Genomic DNA, 25,344 nt, shown 5'->3' on the forward strand with positions numbered 1-25,344 from the left:
ATGCCCAATCAGATCACCCACAGTGAAATTAACAGTCAACAAGCCTCATTTATATTTTCATAATCTTGAATCAGTTTTTCAATCCTCCCTAAATTGTAGCAGTCAATTAAGGATTACTAGATGTCTAAGAAAAACCTCCAACATGAAAGAATTTTTAAAAAGTAATGACTACCTGTAGAAAAAAATGCAACTCGGGCTTCCCTGGTGGCACAGTGGTTGAGTCCGCCTGCCGATGCAGGGGACACGTGTTCATGCCCCGGTCCGGGAAGATCCCACATGCCATGGAGCGGCTGGGACCGTGAGCCATGGCCGCCGAGCCTGCGCGTCTGGAGCCTGTGCTCCGCAACGGGAGAGGCCACAACAGTGAGAGACCCGCGTACCACAAAAAAAAAAAAAAAAGAAAAAAATGCAACTTGAAGAGATTATGCAAAAAAAAACAAAAAATTTAAAATTAGGGGGAGGGGAGGGGAGGAGGGCAACCTGACTTCTGTGGTATTTTCCCCCCAAACACATAGCCCTAGTATAATCATGAGAAAACATCAGACAAATTTGAATTAAAGGACATTCTACAAAATACTTGAACAGTCCTCTTCAAAACTGTCAAGGTCATTAAAAAAAGAAAAAGACTAAGAAACTATCACAGATCAGGGGAGACTAAGGAGACATCACCACTAAATGCAATGCAGTTTCTTGGATTAGATCCTGGAACAACAACAACAATAAAAAAAAAATCAGTTTAAAAAAAAACTGAGGAAACCTGAGTAAAGTCTATAGTTTAATTAATAGTACTGAACCAATGTTAACTTCTTGGTATTGACAAAAGTACTGCAACTATATAAGATACTAACATTGAGGGAAGCCTGGTGAAGGGTAGGCAGGAAACTTATGTACTCTTATGTACTCTCTTTACAACTTTCCTGTAAGTCTAAAGTCACTTCAAAATTCAAAAAAAATTAAAAATTTTAATTTTAAAAGACTATCATTATCCTGAGAGAACTAAGAGAAGATATTACTTACATGAAACACAATGGGATATTTTTAAAAGAAACATTTAAAGAAAAGAAAGAGTTCTCAAAAGTTAAAAATACAATCACAGCAATGAAAACACTCAAAACAGAGTTAGAAGATAAAGTTAAGAAAAATCTTTCATAAACCAGAATAAAAAGACAAAAGGATGGACACAGCCTCATCCACCAGCAGAAGCAAGAAGAACTACAATCCTGCAGCCTGTGGAACAAAAACCACATTCACAGAAAGACAGACAAAATGAAAAGGCAGAGGACTATGTACTAGATGAAGGAACAAGATAAAACCCCAGAAAAACAACTAAATGAAGTGGAGATAGGCAACCTTCCAGAAAAAGAATTCAGAATAATGATAGTGAAGATGATACAGGACCTTGGAAAAAGAATGGAGGCAAAGACAAAGAATATGCAAGAAATGTTTAACAAAGACCTAGAAGATTCAAAGAACAAACACCTAGAAGAATTAAAAAACAAACAAAGAGATAAACAATACAATAATTGAAATGAAAAATACACTAGAAGGAATCAATAGCAGCATAACTGAGGCAGAAGAATGGATAAGTGACCTGGAAGACAAAATGGTGGAATTCACTGCCTCAGAACAGAATAAAGAAAAAAAAAGAAAAGAAATGAAGACAGCCTAACAGACCTCTGGGACAACTTTAAACGCAACAACATTCACATTATAGGGGTCCCAGAAGGAGAAGAGAGAGAGAAAGGACCCGAGAAAATATTTGAAGAGATTATAGTCGAAAACTTCCTTATCATGGGAAAGGAAACAGCCACCCAAGTCCAGGAAGCACAGAGAGTCCCAGGCAGGATAAACCAAAGGAGAAACATGCCAAGACACATAGTAATCAAACTGACAAAAATTAAAGACAAAGAAAAATTATTAAAAGCAAGAAGGGAAAAAGGAGAAATAACATACAAGGGAACTCCCATACGGTTAACAGCTGATTTCTCAGCAGAAACTCTACAAGCCAGAAGGCAGTGGCAAGATATATTTAAAGTGATGAAAGGGAAGAACAAGATGAAGGAAGTACCAGATGAAGGAACAAGATAAAACCCCAGAAAAACAAGCAAAAAACTCTGTACAACCGGGCTTCCCTGGTGGCGCAGTGGTTGAGAGTCTGCCTGCCAATGCAGGGGACACGGGTTCGTGCCCCGGTCCGGGAAGATCCCACATGCCGCGGAGCGGCTGGGCCCATGAGCCATGGCCAATGAGCCTGAGCGTCCGGAGCCTGTGCTCCGCAACAGGAGAGGCCACAACAGTGAGAGGCCCGCGTACTGCAAAAAAAAAAAAAAATCTGTACAACCAAGATTACTCTACCCAGCAAGGATCTCATTCAGATTTGATGGAGAAATCAAAACCTTTATAGACAAGCAAAAGCTAAGAGAATTCAGCACCACCAAACCAGCTCTACAACAAATGCTAAAGGAACTTCTCTAAGTGGGAAACACAAGAGAAGAAAAGGACCTACAAAAACAAACCCAAACAAGAAAATGGTCATAGGAACATACGTATCAGTAATTACCTTAAATGTGAATGGATTAAATGCTCCAACCAAAAGATAAAGACTTGCTGAATGTATACAAAAACAAGACCCATATATATGCTGTCTACAAGAGACCCACTTCAGACCTAGGGACACATAAAGGCTGAAAGTCCAGGGATGGAAAAAGATATTCCATGCAAATGGAAATCAAAAGAAAGCTGGAGTAGCAATACTCATATCAGCTAAAATAGATTTTAAAATAAAGACTGTTACAAGACACAAGGAAGGACACTATATAATGATCAAGGGATCAATCCAAGAAGATATAACAATTATAAATATATATGCACCCAACATAGGAGCACCTCAATACATAAGACAAATGGTAACAACTATAAAAGAGGAAATCGACAGTAACACAAAAATAGTGGGGGACTTTAACATCTCACTTACACCGACGGACAGATCATCCAGACAGAAAATTAATAAGGAAACACAAGCTTTAAATGACACAATAGACCAGATAGATTTAATTGATATTTATAGGACATTCCATCCAAAAACAGCAGATTACACTTTCTTCTCAAGTGCACACGGAATGTTCTCCAGATAGATCTCATCTTGGGTCACAAATCAAGCCTCGGTAAATTTAAGGAAACTGAAACTATATCAGGCATTTTTTCCGATCACAATGCTATGAGATTAGAAATCAGTTACAGGGAAAAAAACGTAAAAACCACTAACACATGGAGGCTAAACAATACATTACTAAATAACCAAGAGATCACTGAAGAAATCAAAGAGGAAATCAAAAAATACCTAGAGACAAATGACAATGAAAACACGACACTCCAAAACCTATGGGATGCAGCAAAAGCAGTTCTAAGAGGGAAGTTTATAGCAATACAATCCTACCTCAAGAAACAAGAAAAATCTCAAATAAACGATCTAACCTTACACCTAAAGAACTAGAGAAAGAACAAACAAAACCCGAAGTTAGTAGAAGGAAAGAAATCATAAAGATCAGAGTAGAAATAAATGAAATAGAAACAAAGAAAACAATAGCAAAGATCAATAAAACTAAAAGCTGGTTCTTTGAGAAGATAAACAAAATTGATAAACCTTTAGCCAGACTCATCAAGAAAAAGAGGGGAAAAAAAAAGAGAAAAGGATGAATAATAAGAGAGAAAAGATAAGAGTATTAGAGAACTTATTCAGAACTTATTCTTCCAACATATGAAGAAGAGGCACTCCCAAAAGGAGGAACAGAACAAAATAGTGGAAAGCCTTTAACTGATGTAATAATTCAATAAAGTTCCTAAAACTGAAATGCATAATTGCCAGATTAAGAAGGTCCATCAAGGCGTACTACAACAAACAAAAACAGACACCAAGGGACATCACTGATATTTTAAAAAGTGAAGACAAAGAGAAGATCCTATAAGCCTCCAGAGAGGAAAGAAAGGCCACGTACAAAGGAGCAAGAATCAGAATGCCCTTCAGACTTACCAACAAAAACAGTGGAAGCCTGAAGATAGTGAAACAATGCCTTCAAAATTCTGAAGGAAAATTATTTCGAACCTAAAATTCTAGATCCAATCAATGTTTCAACAACTATGAGGATAAAGATAATTTTAGACAGAAAAATCTCAAAACAATTACCTCCTAGAATGAAGCAATTAGAAACATATTTCATTTTACAAACTGCAGTGCAATAATTGATACAGCCAAGAATCATAAATGTATGTTAAAACCACTGGGTAAGAGATTATTCAAAAACAGGATATTCCTGTGGTCTTAAAAAAATCACCTTACAGAAGAGGATTCTAGGAAGATGGTATAGTAGGAAGTACTAGGACTCTGTCTCCCCACCTAGACAACAATTGCACCAGCAGAATCTGTCTGATGTAACTATTTTGGAATACTGGAATCTACTGAAAGCTTGCAACTTCCAGGGGCAGATTTTGGAGGTTAATTGTGGTTAATTATGGTCAGTTGCATTTCTTAGTATAGCAGCAGCTATCCATCCACCACCCTCAGTTACATGGCAGTTATCACCCAACTGTGTACATGTTCCTGGAGCAACACACATGCAGGCTGTGGGAGCCAAGTGGGCGAAAATAACCCTGTCTTCCAAATACTGGGGATCTGTGCTCTGATCACTGATTGCTGTTTCTGGTCACATAGGTGGAGACAAAGAGGCAGACAGCCACAATTGTTACACCTCCTCTCATTGTTGCAAGTCCCTCCCCCTCTAGCTGAAGTGACTTCTGGGGGACTTAAAGAACCAGTGCCTTTTTAAGTCCCCTTCATTTTCCTTTTTCCCCCGTTTGGGAGCCAGACACTAAACACTAGTACATTCAAAAACTACTGCATATACAGGGAAAAATTAGAAAGTGACTTAACATGCCCAGAGGAAGACTCAGGAAAAGACTTGAAGAGACCTAAAGTTTATACCTCAGGTTGACCTTCAGCACAGAGACAGCCTACAACAGTCAAAAAACCAAAAATCACAATAAGAAAGCATCAAATTCTGGGAAGAAAGAGAATCTGATTTCCAGAGTTACCACATTATTAGAATCAAATGTCCAGTTTTCAACAAAAGATCACAAGGCATACAAAGCAAGAGGAAAATATGGCCATTTCAAAACAAAAAACAAAAAACTTAAACCAACAGAAACTGTTCCTAAAAAATACCAGACAGCAGATATTCTAGACAAAAATGTTAAAACAACTGTTTAAAAGATACTCAAAGACCTAAAGGAAGATGGGGAGAAAGTCAAGAAAACAATGTCTAAGTAAAATGGAAATATGAATAAAGAAATAGAAAACCTAAAAAGAAACCAAAAAGAAATTCTGGAGCTGAAAAGTACAATAACTGAAATGAAAAATTCACTAGAGGACCTAAAGGCAAACTTGAGCAAGCAGAAGAAAGAATCTGCAAACTTCAAGACAGAACATGTAAATTATCAAGTCTGAGAACAGAAAGAAAACAGATTGAAGAAAAGTGAACAGAGACTAAGGGAGCTGTGGGACACCATCAAGAAGACCAAAATATGTATTGTGAGCTCTCAGAAGGAGAAGTGAGGAAATAACAGAGAAAATATTTGAAGAAATAATGGCTGAAAACTTCCCAAATTTGATGAAATACATGAATATAAACATAAAAGAAGCTTAACAAACTCCAAGTGAGACAAACTCAAAGTGACCAACATAGACATACTTTATAATCAAACTTTTAAATGTCAAAAGACAAGGAGAGAATCTTGAAAGCAGCAAGAGAAAAATGACTCATCACATACAAGAAAACCTCAGTAAGATTATAAGCAGATTTCTCATCAGAAACTTTGGAGGCCAGAAGGCTGTGGGACAATATAATCAAAGAGCTAAAATAAAAAGCTATCAACCAAGAATCCTATATCCAGCAAAGCTGTCCTTCAAAAGAGAGGGAGGGGCTTCCCTGGTGGCGCAGTGGTTGAGAGTCTGCCTGCCAATGCAGGGGACGCGGGTTCGTGCCCCGGTCCGGGAAGATCCCACATGCCGCGGAGCGGCTGGGCCCGTGAGCCATGGCCGCTGAGCCTGCGTGTCTGGAGCCTGTGCTCCACAACGGGAGAGGCCACAACAGTGAGAGGCCCGCGTACCACAAAAAAAAAAAAAGAGAGAGGGAGAAATTAATACATTCCCATATAAACAAAAGCTGAGAGAGTACATTACCACTAGACCTCCCCTGCAAGTAATGCTCAAGGGAGTCCTTTCAAAGTGAAATGAAAGGACACAGACAGTAACTCGAACCCATATAGAGAAGTAAAGATTTCAATAATGGTAAATATATGGGTAATTACAAAAACTAGCATTATTGTAATAATGATTTATAACTTATTTTTTGTTTTCTACAAGATCTAAGAGACTAATACATTTAAAGAAAAGCAACAATCATTAATCTAAAAACTAGTATTATTGTTACATTGGTTTGTAACTCCAAATCTTGTTTTCACATAATTTAAGAGACTAATGCATTTAAAATAATTATTAGTGTACGCTTTGGGGCACACAATGTATTAAGGTGTAATTCTGTGACATCAGCGACCAAAAGAGGTAAGGACAGACCTGTAAAGGAGCAGAGTTTTGGTATGTTATTGAAGTTAAGCTACTATAAATTCAAATTATGGTGTTATAACTTTAGCATGTTAAACATAATACCCATGGTAACCACTAAGAAAATAGCTATAGAAAATATACAAAAGGAAATGAGAAAGAAATTTAAACATCTCACTATAAAAACACAACTAAACACCAAAAGAAAAAACCCCACAAAAATACAAAAGAAAAATAAAAGGTTTAATACAAGAGATAATTATAAACATTTATACACCTAATAACCATCAAAATATATGGAGCAAAAGCTGACAGAATTGAAGGGAGAAATAGACAGTTCCACAATAATAGTTGGAAACTTCAATAACCCACTCATAATAATGGATAGAACAATCAGACAGAGATAATCAAGGAAATAAAGGATTTAAACAACACAATAGAGCAACTAGATCTAGCAGACATACACAGAACACTCCACCCAACAACAATATCATACACATTCTTCTCAAGTGCACATGGGATATTTTCTAAGACAGCATACATTAGGCCACAAATTAAGTCTCAATAGGTTTAAAGAGATACATGTCATACAAAGTACCTTCTCTGTCTGCAACAGGGTGAAATTAAAAATCAACAACTGAAGGAAAACTGGAAGAAGCTGTGGAAATTAAACAACACACTTTTAAACAACCAATGGATCAAAGAAGAAATCACAAGGAAAATCAGAAAATACTTAATGACAAATGAAAACAAACCACACCAAAACTCATGGGATGCAGTGAAAGTAGAAATAAGGGGGAACATTACAGTTATAAACATTTCCGTTAAAAAACAAGAGGGAGCTCCCTGGCAGCCCAATGGTTAGGACTCGGCGCTTTCACTTCCATGGCCTGGGTTCAATCCCTAGTCAGGGAACTAAGATCCTGCAAGCCACACGGCATGGCCAAAACAAAGAAAAAAGAAAGAAAGAAAGATTTCAAATCAACAACATAACTTTAAAACTTAAGGAACAAGAAAAAGAAGAGCAAACTTAACCCAAAGCTACCAGAAGGAAGGAAACAATAAAGACTAGAGCAGAGAGAAATGGAATAGAAAATAGAAAAACAATAGAGAAAAACATCAATGAAACCAAAGTTATTTCTTTGAAATGATCAACAAAATTGACATCCTTTACTAGACAGACTATGAAAAAAAGAAGACTCAAATTACTAAAATCAGAAATGAAAGTGGGCACATCACTACTTATTCTACAGAAAGGAAAAGGATTGTAAGAGAGTACTATGAACTGTATGCCAACAAATTGGATAACCTGGATGAAATGGATAAAGTCCTAGAAACAAAAACACACCAAAACTAAATCACAAAGAAACAGAAAATCTGAATAGACCTATAACTGGTAAGGAGAACAGTAATCAAAAATCTCCCAACAAAGAAAAGCCCTGGATCTGATGGCTTCCCTGGTGAATTCTACCAAACAATTAAAGAAGAACTAGTATCAATTCTTCTCAAACTTTTCCAAAAAATTGAAGAGAACACTTCCTAACTCATTCTATGAGGTTTATTCTGATACCAAAGACAAAGACATTATAAGAAAGGAAAGCTAAAGACTAATATTCCTTATTAACATCCTCAGCAAAAAACTAGCAAACAGAATTCAGCAGCATATTAAAAGGCTTACCCACCATCAACAACTGGGATGCAAGGATTCCACTGGATTCCTAGAATGCAAAGATGATTCAACATACACAAATCAATGTAATACACCACATTATCAGAACGAAGGGAAAAAACACTCACATGATCATCTCAATTATTACAGAAAAAGCATTTGATAAAATTCAACACACTTTCATGATAAAAACACTCAACAAGGGCTTCCCTGGTGGCGCAGTGGTTAAGAATACACCTGCCAATGCAGGGGACACGGGTTCAAGCCCTGGGCTGGGAAGATCCCACATGCCGCAGAGCAGCTAAGCCCATGCGCCAGAACTACGAGGCTGCGCTCTAGAGCCCACAAGCCACAACTACTGAAGTCCGCATGCCTAGAGCCTGTGCTCCACGACAAGAGGAGCCACCTCAATGAGAAGCCCGCACACCGCCACGAAGAGTAGCCCCCGCTCACCGCAACTAGAGAAAGCCCACAAACAGCAACAAAGATCCCACGCAGCCAAAAATAAATAAATAAAATTTCAAAAAAAAGGTCATATACGAAAACCCCACAGCAAACATCATACTCAATGATGAAAGACTAAAAGCTTTCCTCTAAGATCAGAAACACTGCAAGGATGTCCATTTCTACAATTTCTATTCAAAATAGAAGTTCTAGCCAGAGCGATTAGGTAAGAAAAAAAAAGGTAAAAGACATCCAAATGGAAAAGGAAGAAATACAATTATCTCTGCAGGTGATACGATCTTAACTGTAAAAATCTCTAAAGTTTCTACACACACCAAAACACAAAAATAAAAACATAAACTGTTAGAGCTAATAAATGAATTCAGCAAAGTGGCAGGATAGAAAGTCAACACACAAAAATCAGTTGCATTTTATACACTAACAATGAACAATCTGAAAAGGAAATTACAAAAACAATTCCATTTACAACAGCATCAAAAAGAATAAAATACATAGGAATTAACTTAACCAAGGAGGTGAAAGACTTGTACAATGAAAACTATAAAACACTGCTGACAGAAATTAAAGACATAAATAAATGGAAACACATGCCATGTTCATGGATTGGAAGACTGAATATTGTGAAAATATCAATACTGCCCAAAGTGACCTACAAATTCAATGCAATCCCTATCAAAGTCTCAAGGACATTTTTTGCAGAAATAGGAAAAACCTATCCTAAAATTCATATGGAATCTCAAGGGATCCTGAATAGCCAAAAAACATCTTGAAAAAGAACAAAATGGAGGATTCACGCTTCTGATTTCAAGACCTGCTACAAAGCTACCATAATCAAAACCATATGGTATTGGCATAAAGACAGACATAAAGACCAGTGGGATACAGTAGAGATCCCAGAAATAAACCCTTGCATTTTTGGTCAAATGATATTTGACAAGGGTGTCAAGACCATTTAATGGGGAAAGGACACCTTTTTCAACAAATGGTGCTGGGAAAACTGGATCTCCACATGCAAACAAATGAAGTTGGATACTAACCTAAGACCATATACAAAAATTTAACTCAAATGGATCAAAGACCTAACGTAAGACCTAAAACAATAAAATGCTTAGAAGAAAACATAGAACAAAAGATTCACAACATTGGATTTGGCAAAAATTTCTTGGCTATGCCATCAAAAGCACAGGTAACAAAGGAAAGAAAATAGACAAATTGGACTTCTTAAAAATTAAAAAAAGTTTGCACATTAAAAGACTCTATCGGGGCTTCCCTGGTGGCGCAGTGGTTGAGAGTCCGCCTGCCGACGCACGAGGAGACGGGTTCGTGCCCCGGTCTGGGAAGATCCCACATGCCGTGGAGCGGCTGGGCCCGTGAGCCATGGCCACTGAGCCTGCGCGTCCGGAGCCTGTGCTCCGCAACGGGAGAGGCCACAACAGTGAGAGGCCCGCATACCGCAAAAAAAAAAACAAAACAGAAAACAAGTGTTGGTAAGTATGTGGAGAAATTAGAACTCTTCAGGTGCTGTTGGTGGGAATGTAAACTGGTACAGTTACTGTGGAAAACAGTATGGTGGTTCCTCAAAAAATTCAAAATAGAATTGTCATATGATCCAACAATTCCACTTCTGGGTATATACCCAAAAGAACTGAATGCAGGATCTCAAAGAGATATTTGTACACCCATGTTCTTAACAGTATTATTCAGAGTAGCTATAACTTGGAAAAAACTCCAAGTGTGCATTGATGGATGAATGGATAAGCAATATATGATATATACATACAATATTATTCAACCTTAAAAAGCAATATGCAAAAAAAAACAAAACAAACAAAAAAAAGCAATATGCTACAAAGTGAATAAACCTTGAGGATGAAATAAGTCAGTCACAAAAAGACAAACACTGTATGACTCCACTTATATGAGGTAACTAGAGTAGTCAAAATCATAGACCGAAAGGACAATGGTGGTTGATAGGGGCTGAGGGAGGGGAAAATGAGTTATTGTTTAAAGGGTATAGAGGTTCAGTTTTACAAGGTGAAAAAAGTTCTGGAGATAGATGGCAGTGATAGTTGCACAGCATTATGAATGTACTTAATACCAAACTGTACATTCTTAAATGGATAAGATGGTAAATTTTAGGACTTCCCTGGTGGCACAGTGGTTAAGAATCCGCCTGCCAATGCAGGGGACACAGGTTCGATCCCTGGTCTGAGAAGATCCCACGTGCCACAGAGCAACAAAGCCTGTGCACCACAACTACTGAGCCCACATGCCACAACTACGCACCTAGAGCCCGTGCTCCACAACAAGAGAAGCCACCGTAATGAGAATCCCGCTCACAGCAATGAAGAGTAGCCCCCCACCTCGGGCTTCTCTGGTGGCGCAGTGGTTAAGAATCCGCCTGCCAATTCAGGGGACATGGGTTCGAGCCCTGGTCCAGGAAGATCCAACATGCCACGGAGCAACTAAGCTCGTGCACCACAACTACCGAGTTTGCACCCTAGAGCCCACAAGCCACAACTACTGAAGGCCGCGTACCTAGAGCCCGTGCTCCACAACAAGAGAAGCCACTGCAATGAGAAGCCCACGCACCGCATGCATGAGTAGCCCCCGCTCACTGCAACTATAGAAAGCCCCCACGCAGCAACAAAGACCCAACTCAGCCAAAAATAAATAAATAATTTTTTTAAAAAGATGGTAAATTTTGTTATATATATTTTACCACAACAAAAAAAACTGGAAAGTCACCTCACAGATTACATGTTAATTACAAAAGGGAACAGGGATTTTTACAATGAAGAAATATGGTGGACACCATCATAACTAGGTGTTCAAACTAAACTTCACCAATAACAGGACAAATGGACATTAGGTGCTTCTTGGTGTGATGCAGTTAGAAGTATACGATACTACGAATGTAGTATTTTTGACAAAGATGGTTAACTTCAATCTAATGATGATGAAATTGTCAAACAAACCCAGGTTATAGGAACTTTTACAAGACAACTGACTTGGAGTCTTTAAAAATGTCAATGAAAGATAAATGCTATGAAAGACAAAAAAAGAGTAGGGTGACTGTTCTACATTAAGGAGACTAAATACACTTGAGAACCAAGTGTAATAAATGACTCTTGACTGGATCATTAATTAAAACATACACAGTTATAGGGAATTCCCTCAGTCCAGTGGTTAGGACTCAGCACTTTCACTGCTGAGTTCAATCCCTGATCGGGGAACTAAGATCCTGCAAGCTGCACAGCGTGGCCAAAAACAAAAACAAACAAAAAAAACATACACAGTTATAAAGGACATTACTGGGTCAAGTGCAGAAACGTAATACATATATATATATATATATATATATTAGATACTGTATGACTATATATTAGATATTATATGAACGTTAAATTTGGGGAATCTATAATGGTAAGTGGAAAAATATTTACCTCCCATGCACTCTTTCTCAGGATGCCACTGGAGAATATTCTCCACCAAAATGAGGGAATAAACCAATAATGGCGAAAACATGGGAAATAATTTCTCCATAGCAGAGTAGAAATAAAGAGAACCCCCAGAATGACAGTGAAGAGTAAGCCAGGACAACAGCTATGTACTGGAAGTAGAAGGCAGACAATTTATAGGTTGGAGCCAGTCAGAAGACTCTAAGAGAGATTTTACAGAAGATAAAAATTAATAGAATAGCTGATCATCTCAACATCCTCAGAGATTTAGAAAATGATGAAGAGTAAGGTTGAATAATGACAGATCGGTACAGAGAAAACTAAGCAAAAAAAAAAAAAAAAAAAATCAAGACCATTATTAACTCCAAGGAAAGAGTTGTACAGGAAAGAAATCATAGGATTTTATGCAACCAAATTGTGTATAGCAGTTACACATTCATAAACCTGTAAAGACTGAATATTGATAGAACAAAAGTTACAACATAACTTGACTGGGTAGTTGATAGTGGGAGATGGGAAAGGCAAAGGTGAACAGTGAGGGTAAGGAGAGGAAAGAGAACCAAATCCTCATCTTCCACAGTAAGAATCCAATTAATACCTAAAAATGAAAAATCAAGATGTAGGAAGACCAGTTTTTTATTTACAGACAAAGGGGTGTAAGAAATATATCAGCTAAAATAAATGAAAGTGGGAAGGGGCTAAGGACTGCTGTTTTATTGTAACAAACTTTGTGGAACAATATGACTTTTATTTTTTTATTTTTTTAATAAATTTATTTATTTATTTATTTTTGGCTGTGTTGGTTCTTCGCTGCTGCCCGCAGGCTTTCTCTAGTTGAGGCGAGCGGGGGCTATTCTTCGTTGCGGTGAACGGTCTTCTCATTGCGGTGACTTCTCTTGTTGCAGAGCATGGGCTCTAGGTGCGAGGGCTTCAGTAGCTCTGGCACGCGGGCTCAGTAGCTCTGGCACGCGGGCTCAGTAGCTGTGGCTCATGGGCTCTAGAGCACAGGCTCAGCAGTTGTGGCACACGGGTTTAGTTGCTCCATGGCATGTGGGATCTCCCCGGACCAGGGATCGAACCCGTGTCCCCTGAATTGGCAGGCAGACTGTTAACCACTGCACCACCAGGGAAGTCCCAATATGACTTTTAAACTATGTACACATATCACTTTGATGAAAATAAAAATGCAAACAGTTCATCCTATAATGTTAAGTGAAGAAGCCAAAGATGAAGAATGGTGTGTAAAGTAAGTATAATTTGTATTAAAAAGTTGGCAGAGTGGGAAGAGAATACATGAGCATCTGTTTGAATATGAATAAAATCTTTGGTAATTATTAAGAAATAATTAACTTGAAATTTAAATTAACATGTCTGATAATTACTATTAAGAAAGTATAATAAGAAATAAATAACACTGCTTGACTCTGGTAAGGGGAACTGAGTGGCTGCAAGACAAAGTTAGGACAGAGCCTGTCACTGTATACGCTTTTGTACATTTAAAATTTTGAACTATGTGAACATATTACTTATGTATTAGCATAACTAAAGATTTTAAATAAGTTTAATAAAAGGCTTTACCCATTAGTTTCATGCTACTCTTACTCATCTCATATCTGCCTGAGCATTTAAGTAGACAAATGGCACGTCATTCACTCATTTATTAATATGTGTTACTGTGTAACTGACTCTGTCGTCTCCTCAATGAATAGCTGGAAGTTTTCAACAGGAGTATCAGATAGAATATTTTCATATTAAGTGTAAAGCTGGACTAGAAAAATCCTAAGGTACATTCAAAAACTAAAAGTTCTCTTCAGTACTTGGATTTTTATAAAATGGAATCAAAGGGAAATTAAACAGCTTGCCTTGTCAGGCCCAGGACTACTACTAAATGCTGAAGCACAAAACACAAACAACCCAGCTATCTGTCGTCTTGATGCCAATTTACTGATATAACACCTAGTAAACTTAAAAACTAATCAAGCTCCTATCAACCTACTAACCCCCCCAACTTGGTATGTGTATAAATGCATACATATACATGTGTGCCAACTTATATGACTTAAGGACTTAAGATTTGAGCAGTCTACAAAAACTGAGGGTAATTTTTAGGAACTCCATTAGTGAGTGCACTCTCTATTTCTACCATAAGAGATAGCCAAATATTCATAAATGAAACCTTATACTTCTTGAAAAAAATTCTCTAAAACTGAGTCTGCTTTTCAAACTTAACTCCATGAATTCATTCAGAATTTTCAAACTTCATGTTACCATTTCCAAAAATGAAAATCATTATACAAGCTTATTCTGTCTGGGATGACCACTCTGCCATGCAATTTCAATTCCTGATGTCATGTGATGGTAAACACTACTGTGGTTCCTTATATAAAGGTGGGTGAGTGCAGCATGCTGAAAGGATGGAATAAGCCTAAATCCCAAATAACATCATTGGAAGGGCGAACCAATTGGGGCCACCAACCTTTGGGTAAGGCATTAACATCCCTTGTTGTTGAAGTCTCTTTTCACTTGCTTCCTTAAACATCCTGAGACTAGAGGCTAAATGGCTTTATGGTAGCGTGAGTAAATAACAAACTGGTAAGAGAACTGGGTATCATTAGAGCATACTCAGTAAGATTGACTTGTTGAACTCATAAAAACCTATGCCCTATCAATCAGATTCATACTCTTTGTGTAAGTGAAGAGGCCTTATGACATACTTGTCATAGTTTCCTCTATTTAATATCATCTCACACAGTCCATTAGATCCAAGTAAAGTAGTGAATACTCACTAAATTTTAAAATTAGTGAAACAAACAAAAAACGAGTTAAGCAATAATCTGTTAAAGTGGAAGATCAATGAAGGCTTCCTTTAAAAATGTTACTCACAGGCTTCCCTGGTGGCGCAGTGGTTCAGAGTCCGCCTGCCGATGCAGGGGACACAGGTTCGTGCCCTGGTCCGGGAATATCCCACATGTCGCGGAGCGGCTAGGCCCGTGAGCCATGGCCGCTGAGCCTGTGCGTCCGGAGCCTATGCTCCGCAACGGGAGAGGCCACAACAGTGAGAGGCCCGCGTACCGCAAAATTAATTAATTAATTAATTAATTAATTAAATAAAATAAATAAAAATGTTACTCACCTCAATAGTTAAATTTTTTTTGGCCAGTGAGTGTTTGGTGTTCATTTACTTCTTCACAATCTTATTGTTTTAAGGGCTTGGAAAGACGCTTGATGTGTATCTGCTGTTATTGTTAATCTTTAAGAACATGTTAGATAATGATATAAAAACCTTTTTCTGAATTGTAAAAAGACTCCTCCAACTAGAAATACTAAATTCCAATGTATTATTCCAATAACTTTTATTTTAATTTACTTCTTTTCTAAACCAAGACTTTTAGGATATTAGCTATCAAAAAGAAATTTTTTTTTAAGAAAAAAACCACTAGCCCCAGACCTGTTAAACCAGTCTGTGTGACAGGTAAAAAAAGTTTCCTAGAGCTTCCCTGGTGGCACAGTGGTTAAGAATCCACCTGCCAATGCAGGAGACACGGGTTCGAGCCCTGGTCCGGGAGGATCCCACATACCGCGGAGCAGCTAAGCCCGTGTGCCACAACTTCCAAGCCTGTGCTCTAGAGCCCATGAGCCACAACTACTGAGCCCATGTGCCACAACTACTGAAGCCCGCGCGCCTAGAGCCCGTGCCCTGCAACAAGAGAAGCCACTGCAATGAGAAGCCCGCACACCACAACGAAGAGTAGCCCCGACTCGCCGCAACTAGAGAAAGCCTGCGCGCAGCAAGGAAGACCCAACGCAGCCAAAAATAAATAAATTAATTTTTTTAAAAAAGTTTCCTAGTCATTGACTGAAAAGGAAATAGAATGTTACGTAGTGATCTACACCTGAACCATGTCCACAGCACTTTGAAAAGGTAAGGATCTGATGAGAGAGTTTTAAGGCTGGCTTTCGCAATGCCAGTTCTTTGACATAATCTAGTCATCTGAACTATAAGATCATTAAGCCAAATGTCACAATTTCTCAGTATTTCTTCAAACTTTAAAAATAATTAAATCTTATGCTAGATGTATTTCTATTCTGCACTGGTAATTCAAAACAAAACTTCTACAACATGTAAACACAGGGAACTTCATAAATTCTTTGCCTTTGACATCTTTCATATGCCATTTTCCAATGTTTGGTAATTTTTTTGGAGTCACAAGAGTCCTCCTGTTATTGGAAATGAGGAAACCGAGGCAGGAGAAGAGAGTTGCTATTTTGTAGTAAGCAGGCATCCTGCTCTATTAGACCACAGTGCTTTTTTAAAAGTGCCTATCAAGGGGCTTCCCTGGTGGCGCAGTGGTTGAGAGTCCGCCTGCCGATGCAGGGGACACGGGTTCGTGCCCCGGTCCGGGAAGATCCCACATGCCGCGGAGCGGCTGGGCATGTAAGCCATGGCCGCCGAGCCTGCGTGTCCAGAGCCTGTGCTCCGCAACGGGAGAGGCCACAACAGTGAGAGGCCCGCGTACCACAAAAAAAAAAAAAAAAAAGTGCCTATCAAATAGGCAGCACAGAAAGCCTTCTCCTCACAGACATCCAAGGCATCCCCACCAAGAAGCAAGAGACAAAGCAGAGAATTCCTACCCCCCCCACCCCCCAGGAAGAAGAAAGCATGTAACCAAAGCATGCTTCTCAATCTGCACTGTGGACTGGGAGAAAAAAAAAGAATGAAAACAGAGTCAAGGGGGACCAACTTCTGAGACTCAAGACTAGGCTATTAGGTTTGTTCCACACATTGGGAAATTACTGAAACACTGCTTAAGGAGAAATGGAATCAGGAATTCCTGGGGTCTTTTGATTTCAATCTTAAACCCCCAAACAAAAACACCTAAAGTTAAAGTATTTCGGCAACCTGAGCAGTTTTTAGCTTATTCTTACTTGTTTCTATAAAACCCACAAGGCCTACTTGGAGTCCCTGATATTTAGAGCTGATTCCAAGTGTCGGCTAGTGGCCACCTTCCCGCGTCCATATGCAAAAATAATGTTGGCGCTGACCCGGGCAAGACCTTCAGGCACGCTTTCCTCTGGAATCATTAGCCTCACACCACCTTGCGATGTCCTATCTCCAATAGCTTCCCTTGGTAAGTATGGCAAAGGTGAGGGATTGAGTTAAGAGCAGGCATGTACCTTTACTACGTCCCACACAGAAAACATAATAAAACCCTGGGAGCAGGAACTGGCAAGGGACACCTCGTCCAGCCCTGGCTCCCACCACGATACAAAGACACAGCGAGAGCAACAGAAGCCCGGGTCTCTGCACCCCACACCTCACTCTGCAAAAGAGGCAGAGTTCCAGCGCAACTGAACCCAACCCTCAACATCCTCCTCCCACGTGGGTCCTTCTCCCTTTCCCGAGCGCAGGGTCCCATTAGAGACAGGGGTCTGGAAGGGATCAGACCACGCCGGGGCTGGGGCGGGAGGATGAAGGGACCCGCTCCAGGCAGTCTCACCAGCCCCTTCCTAGAGGCCCTGGGCTGTACGCCTCCCAGTTCCGGGGTCTGAGTTCCCACGCCCGGAGACCCCAGGCCCCCCCAGGCCTCCCCAGAGGGGAACTCGAGGCCCCAGAGCTGCGGGGAGGGCTGGGCTGCCAAGCACCGGGTCCGGACGGGATGAAGCCCGGGCCGCGTGCGGCGGAAGATGGGAGGCGGCCCCTCGCAGCCGCCGCCCCTCCCCGGGGCCCAGCCTCTCCCGGTCCCGGATCGCAGGCTCCGGGGCGGCCCTCCCCTCACCTCAAGGCGGCGGCGGCGTCGGAGGTCCGGCTGTACCGGAGCCCCTGCGCGGAGGCGGTGCTGGGCGGGAGGAGACGCCGGCAGCTCCGGCGATGGCTGACAGGCGCGCAGCACCAGGCCGACCCGGCACACGGGGGAGGGGCGGGGCTTCACGGCGCTGGCCCCGCCCCGCCCCCGCTCCCACCTCAGCCGGCGAGCCCCGTGAGGTGACTACGTCCGGGGTTACTCGAGGCCGTTCACCTCCGACCCCGCTCCCGGCGGCGGCGCGGTGCGGGTGGCAGCCAGGAGAGGCGCGGGCCGGGAGGGCCTGGCGACAGCCAATGGGAGAGAGGCGCGGGGCGGGGCGACGTGAGGCGATGCGGATGGTCCGAGCGCCGCTCTGCCATTCGGAGCCCAGCGGCTAGAGGGCGGGCGGGTCCCCGGTGGCCGCGGGCCCTTTCTCCGGGGGCGGTGTACGGCCGGCCGGGCGCCTCCCCCTCCCGGCAGATGGGGGAATGGGGGACTGGCCCCACACGCCCCTCCCACCCCTGAGAGATGCGGGGGCCTGCCGGCTCGCTGCGCGGGAACAGAGCCCGGAAGGGATCAGGACTGAGTGGGGCTGGCGGCGTGCGAGAACACCTCACCGTGTTCAATCCCAGCGCCCCGAGGAGGTGGGTATCGCATCCGTGAATTGCCCAGGATCACACAGCGTGGTTTCCAAGTTAGTGCAGGCAAACTAACGCCTATTCTGAGACAACATAACCGGCCTCGCTGGGCTTGCCCGCCCCGAAGGAGTCTGAGGGGCTGGATCCTGAAGCATTGAGGGGAAGCCTCGATGAAGGAAGCTCTGTAAGAAGGGCAGGGTGCCAAAGGACAGGCTCCTGTGCCTGCCCCGAGCCCGGAAAGTGATGGCAGTCAACTCCTGACTTCTCCGAAAGGAGCGTGCCTCCCCACCTCCACGGTGGCTACACCAGGCCTTTGAGAAGAAGCCAACCAATTTTTCTAGTTTTGCCAGTTATTTTATAGCAAGACTTTCATGGTGGCTGTGTGTTGAAAATTAATAGTAACTGGAAAGAGTCCCAACATATAATACAACTATAGGGCAGGAGAGAAAGAAAATTGGAGAAAATTGCACTTCAGAAGAATGGGTGAGTTTAACTCCTTCCAACCCTGCCCAGAGTACTTTTCTGATCCTTGCACAAGCTTGTGCTAAAGGTCCAGAGGCACAGAGGATGACAGTTTGGTGCCAGAAGAAGTTCTGTGCCAGAGGGCAAAAAGTGAATAGGGTATAGATACACCACCTGAGGTCAGAAGTTCTTGGGTGGAAGCAGAAGCAGGAGGATGGAAAGGGTGGTCAACAGGAAAGAGTATTCATCTAGGAGCCCTCATCATACCACTAGGTGCTGGCTCCTCCAAGAGTTTACCAACCTACTTTAAAATAATAGAGACTGGAAACAGAAATTTAGAAAGAAAATGTGAACTTTACAGAGAAGTGACCCATGTTTCACAATAACTGTCATTAGGTACATCTGTCATTTGAACAAAGAGCGGAAAATCAGGATGTAAAGATAACTGAGCAAAACCTCAAGGCTTAACAAGATGTTTGACTTGACTGACTCGCGGAAAAAAAAGTCCTGGGAAGAGGGAAGCTTTGCCTCTCCCTGATAGTGCTCTATGAAAGAAGTGACTTTGTAAAGAACCAGAAATCTTGAGGTTGCCTGTTTTCTTTTTCATCTACCTTTCCTAGTTCCTATTACTTATAATAGGTTCTTTCTTAGTGATGTTGCTGTTTATCAGCCTCAGGAGCACTGCAAAACCAGGGAGTGGTGCTCAAAAACTGTCCTTATGGGAAACTTCAGCAAGCCCTTACATGGCCTGCTTTTTGACCTCACTGAACTTTTGAAGTAACTGAGCTCTCTAAAGAACTAGCCAAGGAAAGGCCTAATGAATGAGCTGCCGTGAAAGAAAATGAAGAATGAGTTAGGATACACCACTTACATATAATAATCTAATTATTGTTATCAAACGGTAAGACAACTGGGCAGAGAGGTGTGTCTCTAAGACAGTACACCTGGAATTTTAACACCTCCTAAGTGTTGTGCTGTTTGGTGCATGCCACAACCTGCCTATCTCTATCTACTACAGGCTCTTTAGAGCTGTTCCATGGGTACTTGCCACACAAGCTTATGTCTGTAAAAAGTGGAGGAGGAAGGCTAAAGGGTGGAGAGAACTTTATACAAGACTAACAGGTGTGACAGAAGGGAGTGAGTGGCACATTTCGAGATGCTGAAACTAGAGGCTGTAATGGGCTGAATTGTGTTCTAGGCTGAATTGTGTTCTAAAATTTCTATGTCCAAGTCCCAACCCCCAGCACCTCAGAATGTGAGTATATTTGGAGATAGGCTCTTTCTTTAAAGAGGAAATTGAATTAAAATGAGGTCATTAGGTGGGCCCTAATTCCAAATGACTAGTGTCCTTATAAGAAGAGGAGATTAGGGCACAGACACACATACAGGGAAGACCATCTGTGAATCACAGTTGATGAAGCACTTACCACAATGTGGCTGTTTTGCTGGAGAAGATGGCCATCTACAAGCCAAAGAGAGAAGCCTGAGAAGAAACCAACTCTGCTGACACAATCTTGGACTTACAGCCTCTAGAATTGTGAAGAAATTAACTTCTATTGTTTAAGCCATCCAGTCTGTAATACTCTATTACGGCAGCCCTAGAAAACTAATAAAAGTTCCCAAATATCAAATGGCCTTCAGGTTTTTCAAGAAGGTTAGATAAAGTTATCAGGGATTTTTTCCTAAGAATTCTAGCTACTTTCCAACCTTAAAGATGGTCTCTCGGGACTTCCCTGGTGGTCCAGTGGGTAAGACTCGGCATTCCCAATGCAGGGGGCCCAGGTTCTATCCCTGGTCGGGGAACAAGATCCCACATGCATGCCACAACTAAGAGTCTTCATGCCACAACTAAAAGATCCCGCATGCCGCAACTAAGACCTGGCACACCCGAAATAAATTAATTAATTAATTAAAAAAAAAATGATGGTCTCTCACCCTACTACAGGGAAAATAAGAAAGGCCTGAGGGCATCCCTGTCTTTAAGATGATCCCAATCTAGTTGGGAAGACAAAACTAAACACCAAAACAGAGCGTCTAGATCTTACTCCTTAAATGATAACCATGTAAGTTTTATAAGAGCCATAGATAGAGAATAAATTCTCAAATCTGAGTAAGCCCAGAAATATATAACAGTATGTGTGTCATTGTCTGGGACATTTTAGCACTTCATTGTCAATTCTACTTTAGTTTATGGTAGTGTTTCTCAAAGTATGTTCCACAGACCATCTTGAAACAGAATCAGTAGGTGCTTGTTAAAAATACAGACTCCCAGCCCCACTGTAGACTTTTTTTTAAAGCAGTAATTATTCACCCTGGAGTTAAGAACAACAGTTTAGGATTTATCATTATTGTCCCCCTCTTTGCTACCACATGTCTCTGATAAACAGCAATGTGTCCTACACACCTGTACTTCCTGGACAGGAAAGTCTGTCAGGTCAGGCCAAAGTTGAACCAAAGGAGGAAAGAAAGTGCCCGAATAGAAAATGGACCCATGAAGAGCATCCTGTCCTGGTGGCTCTCTGGCCATGGTTCCAAATTCCTTAAGTGGCAATGTCAGTGATGGACCTTTAGGACAGAGGATAGGGGATACACTGTGATGTTATTTCCCACTGGTCCCCAATATAGAACATATACTCTTATCCGGCTTCCAGCTCTTGCCATGCTTACTTTTACCTTTGCTTATGCTGGCAAACTTATCCTTCCCCCTTCCTAATTTTCTGAATTTTTCTAGTCCTTAGGAGCCCATTTTCTCTAAGAAGATCTCTTTTACATGTCCAGCTCCTACTGATTTATCCTTCCTCTGAACTCCTCTAGCAATCTGGTCACCACCACGTGGTTCAGCATTAGGCTAAAATTTTTTGTGTCTATGTTGGTTTTAGCTCTCCAGCTGAATTTTAATCTTAAAGGCAGAGAGCATGTCTTACAGTTTGGTACTCCCCCTCCATAGCTAGGTAGAGATATTCATACGGGCTTCATTGACTAAAATAAAGGCTGGCTCTGTACCTGAGAGGCCACTCTGCTCCTGATGTCTGCTTGTCCGTCTTCAGGTCACTTCTGGGAGGCAAAACCTCCATTAGGATACTTAGCTGCTTTACAGATGGACAGACTTCATCAAGAAAGTCAGTGCCTTGAGCAGAATTGAGGCTCCAGTTGTGAGACAGAAGAAAAAGAAGACACTAAGGCCTTATCAGAACACTATGTTCCTTTGCTCTAGTCAACCGTTCAGGTTTGTCCAGGGTTAAAAGCCTGAGGGAACTTCACACCATAAGGTCAGAAAATGTCCTCAGGGAGGCCACCTTGTAAGTCTGGTCCTGATGATGAAAGGTAAGATTACACAACGAAGGACAGTGTTCCCAGTGGAGACTCCCCACGATGTTTTCACATGGACACTTGTGTTTTCACAAGGCATATCAGCTCTCCCTCCCTCCTTATTATCCAATCCCAGACACTTCCAGTCCCTATCTGTGCCATCCATAATTGGCAGTCACCAAAGCCTGGCTGCCTCTTACATGACACCTCCAGCATCTTTTTTTTTTTTTAAAACGCCCTTTCTAAGTCCTATACACTTCATAACTAAATACCTAAAGAAAGTATAAGGGGACCTTTATCTGAAGGCCGGGAAAATAACTTGTTGAGGTCTTGCCCGATCCTGGGATTCTAACTTATTTTTTTTTTTTTTACGGTACGCGAGCCTCTCACTTCCATGGCTTCTCCCGTTGCGGAGCACAGGCTCCGGACGCGCAGGCTCAGCGGCCATGGCTCACGGGCCCAGCCGCTCCACGGCACGTGGGATCCTCCCGGACCGGGGCACCAACCCGCATCCCCCAGCATCGGCAGGCGGACTCTCAACCACTGCGCCACCGGGGAAGCCCCTAACACTTTATATTGATCAGCTTTAAACCTTCTCATCTCTGACCTCACTCTCCTGCAGGCCCGTGAGAGCGCTCCCGGTGAGTTTACTCCCTGCTCCTGCCTCACCTTCTCTTCAGCTTCCCCAGCGTCTCCATTTCTCCCGTGTCCGACCCAGCTTTCTCCTGCTGCATTTCTCCTGCTACCTCTCCTCCTCCTTTCTCACCTGTCTACCGCAAACAAACACCTTCACCCTCCACTACTATTATTATATATGAAACACAGTAAATAATAAAATACACTAATAATTTTTGTAGAGCCTTTAAAGGAAAACTGAGCCATTGCTCAACTTCCTTTTATCCTTTTCATCCCTTCAGTCTTAAAGTTTCCCTGTATCATAACTTGTGCCAGAAAATTTCAGTGTCTTTTTTTTTTTAAAGACAGGTTTTTATATTATTTATTATTTATTTATTTTTGGCTGCACAGCATGGGGGATCTTAGCTCCCCAACCAGGGATTGCAGAGTCTTAACTACTGGACCGCCAAGGAAGACCCCATCCTGTCTTTTTATTTTTATTATTTTTTAAAATAAATTTATGTATTTGTTTTTATTCTTGGCTGCATTGGGTCTTCATTTCTGTGCACGGGCTCCCTCCAGTTGCGGCGAGTGGGGGCCACTCCTCGCCACGGTGCACGGGTCTCTCACCACGGTGGCCTCTCCCGCTACAGAGCACAGGTTCCAGGCGTGTGGGCCTCAGCAGTTGTGGCATGTGGGCTCAGTAGTTGTGGCTCACAGGCTCAGTACTTGTGGCCCACGGGCTTAGCTGCTCCGCGGCATGTGGGATCCTCCCGGACGAGGGCTCAAACCCATGTCCCCCGCATTGGAAGATGGACTCTTAATCACTGCGCCACCAGGGAAGCCCCATCCCTGTCTTTTTAAATCTCACCTCTGGTTAACATACTAGACCAGCAAGTAGAACGAGCAACACAAGTCTTGTCTATCAGTGGAACTACTGCGCTGATGTGCCCAAATTTCTTAATGAAAACGAAAAGGGGTCTTCCCTGGTGGCACAGTGGTTGAGTCTGCCTGCCGATGCAGGGGACACGGGTTCGTGCCCCGGTCCGGGAGGATCCCACGTGCCGCAGAGCGGCTAGGCCCGTGAGCCATGGCCACTGAGCCTGCGCGTCTGGACCCTGTGCTCCGCAACGGGAGAGGCCACAACAGTGAGAGGCCCGCGTACCGCAAAAAAAAAAAAAAAAAAACCCAAAAAGGAAGAAAGAGGATAAAGGAAACCAAAATGAATGAAAATAAAATGTAGTTTAAATCAATGAATGAGATGGCCATATCAATTGACTAGCATAGTTCTGGGAGTGAATACAAGCAAGCAGACCTGAGAAGAACTGGTTCTTGGTATTGGCAATCTTAGCCAAAGGAGCAGCACGGACACAGCCTTCTCTGTGTTCTGCACTGTAAAGAGCTGAGTTCTTTAATCAAGTAAACCAGGCTTTAAATCCTGACTCTGTCACTAATCAGCTCCGGGACTTTGAGCAAATGACCTCCTTTCTGAGCCTCAGTTTCCTTGTCTATAAAACTGAGGTAGAACACATACCTTGTAAGGTTGTGTTTTGGATTAAATGTTATAACCAAAATGTAAAGTTTCTAATACAAAACTTGGAACATAGTAGGCATGCTGAAAATATTACTTTCCCCTTTCTCTCTGGGCCCCTCTCCATTTCCACTAGTGTTCAGTTAAGAACAAAATATCCTATGGACGCTCAATGAATTCAGGAATGATTATGTTATTAAATTCACTACCCCAGGCCAATATTCCCAGGGTAACAGAGCATGTGATCAGGGACCTAGGGTTAATCTGAATCCTTTACCCTTACTTGTAGGGAGCAAGTAAACAGGAGAACTGGCTCTGGCTGAAGCATCAATCAAAGGGTTGGCACTGTGAGGGTATGCCTGGCCCTGCTAGGTCCCACGGTTGTACCACACTGAAAAGGCAATTTGGCCCCTTTGGGACAACAGGAACTTTCATATACTGCAGATGGGAGAGTAAATGGGGACAACATCTTAGAAAACAGGTTGGCATTAATTAGTGAGGCTGAACCCTGCATATGTTATAACCCAGTGTCCATTTCTGGGTTTATACTCTGGTGAAACTTTCAAATGTGCCCAGGAACACTGTTCCTTATGGCCCCAAACTGGAAGCAACCCAATGTCTCTCAGCAGTACAACAGATAAATAAGTTATGGTACATTCATACAGTGAAATATTATAAAGCAATGAGAATGAACACATTATTGGTACACGAAACAATATGGATGAGTTTTACAGACATAATGTTGAGCAAAGAAAGTCAGACACAAAAGAGTATGTTTCCCGTTCTACGTAGTTC

At 41.9% G+C, this 25,344-nt stretch overlaps 1 protein-coding gene and 1 long non-coding RNA gene across 10 annotated transcripts in view; one reads left to right on the forward strand and one right to left on the reverse strand.

Annotated features, from left to right (window-relative positions):
• ACACA (acetyl-CoA carboxylase alpha) overlaps positions 1-25,344 on the reverse strand; it is a 274,775-nt gene that overhangs the window by 218,881 nt on the left and 30,550 nt on the right. For 4 of the 9 annotated variants that reach the window (XM_089901007.1, XM_089901001.1, XM_089901004.1 and 1 more), the window contains exon 1: positions 17,989-18,215. The exons of 2 other annotated variants lie outside the window; for them this stretch is intronic. Coding sequence is in view for 1 of the 7 variants with exons in the window: in XM_089900991.1 (XP_089757117.1) it covers positions 15,095-15,210 (116 nt within the window). In the remaining 6 variants the exon portion in view is untranslated. Of the gene's footprint in view, positions 1-15,094; positions 15,237-15,344; positions 17,958-17,988; positions 18,216-25,344 lie in introns of those variants that run through there. 3 more of the 9 variants (XM_089900991.1, XM_089901009.1, XM_089901005.1) reach the window with 3 other exon arrangements.
• Positions 18,321-23,553, forward strand: LOC149746745 (uncharacterized). Its single transcript, XR_016388977.1, has 2 exons — positions 18,321-23,044; positions 23,430-23,553. It is a non-coding gene; the product is annotated as an uncharacterized LOC149746745 (long non-coding RNA).

Source organism: Delphinapterus leucas, chromosome 19, assembly GCF_059928025.1.
Source record: "Delphinapterus leucas isolate spDelLeu-1000000601 "Yukka" chromosome 19, BTC_Dleu_Yukka2, whole genome shotgun sequence".
Lineage (NCBI taxonomy): Eukaryota > Metazoa > Chordata > Mammalia > Artiodactyla > Monodontidae > Delphinapterus > Delphinapterus leucas.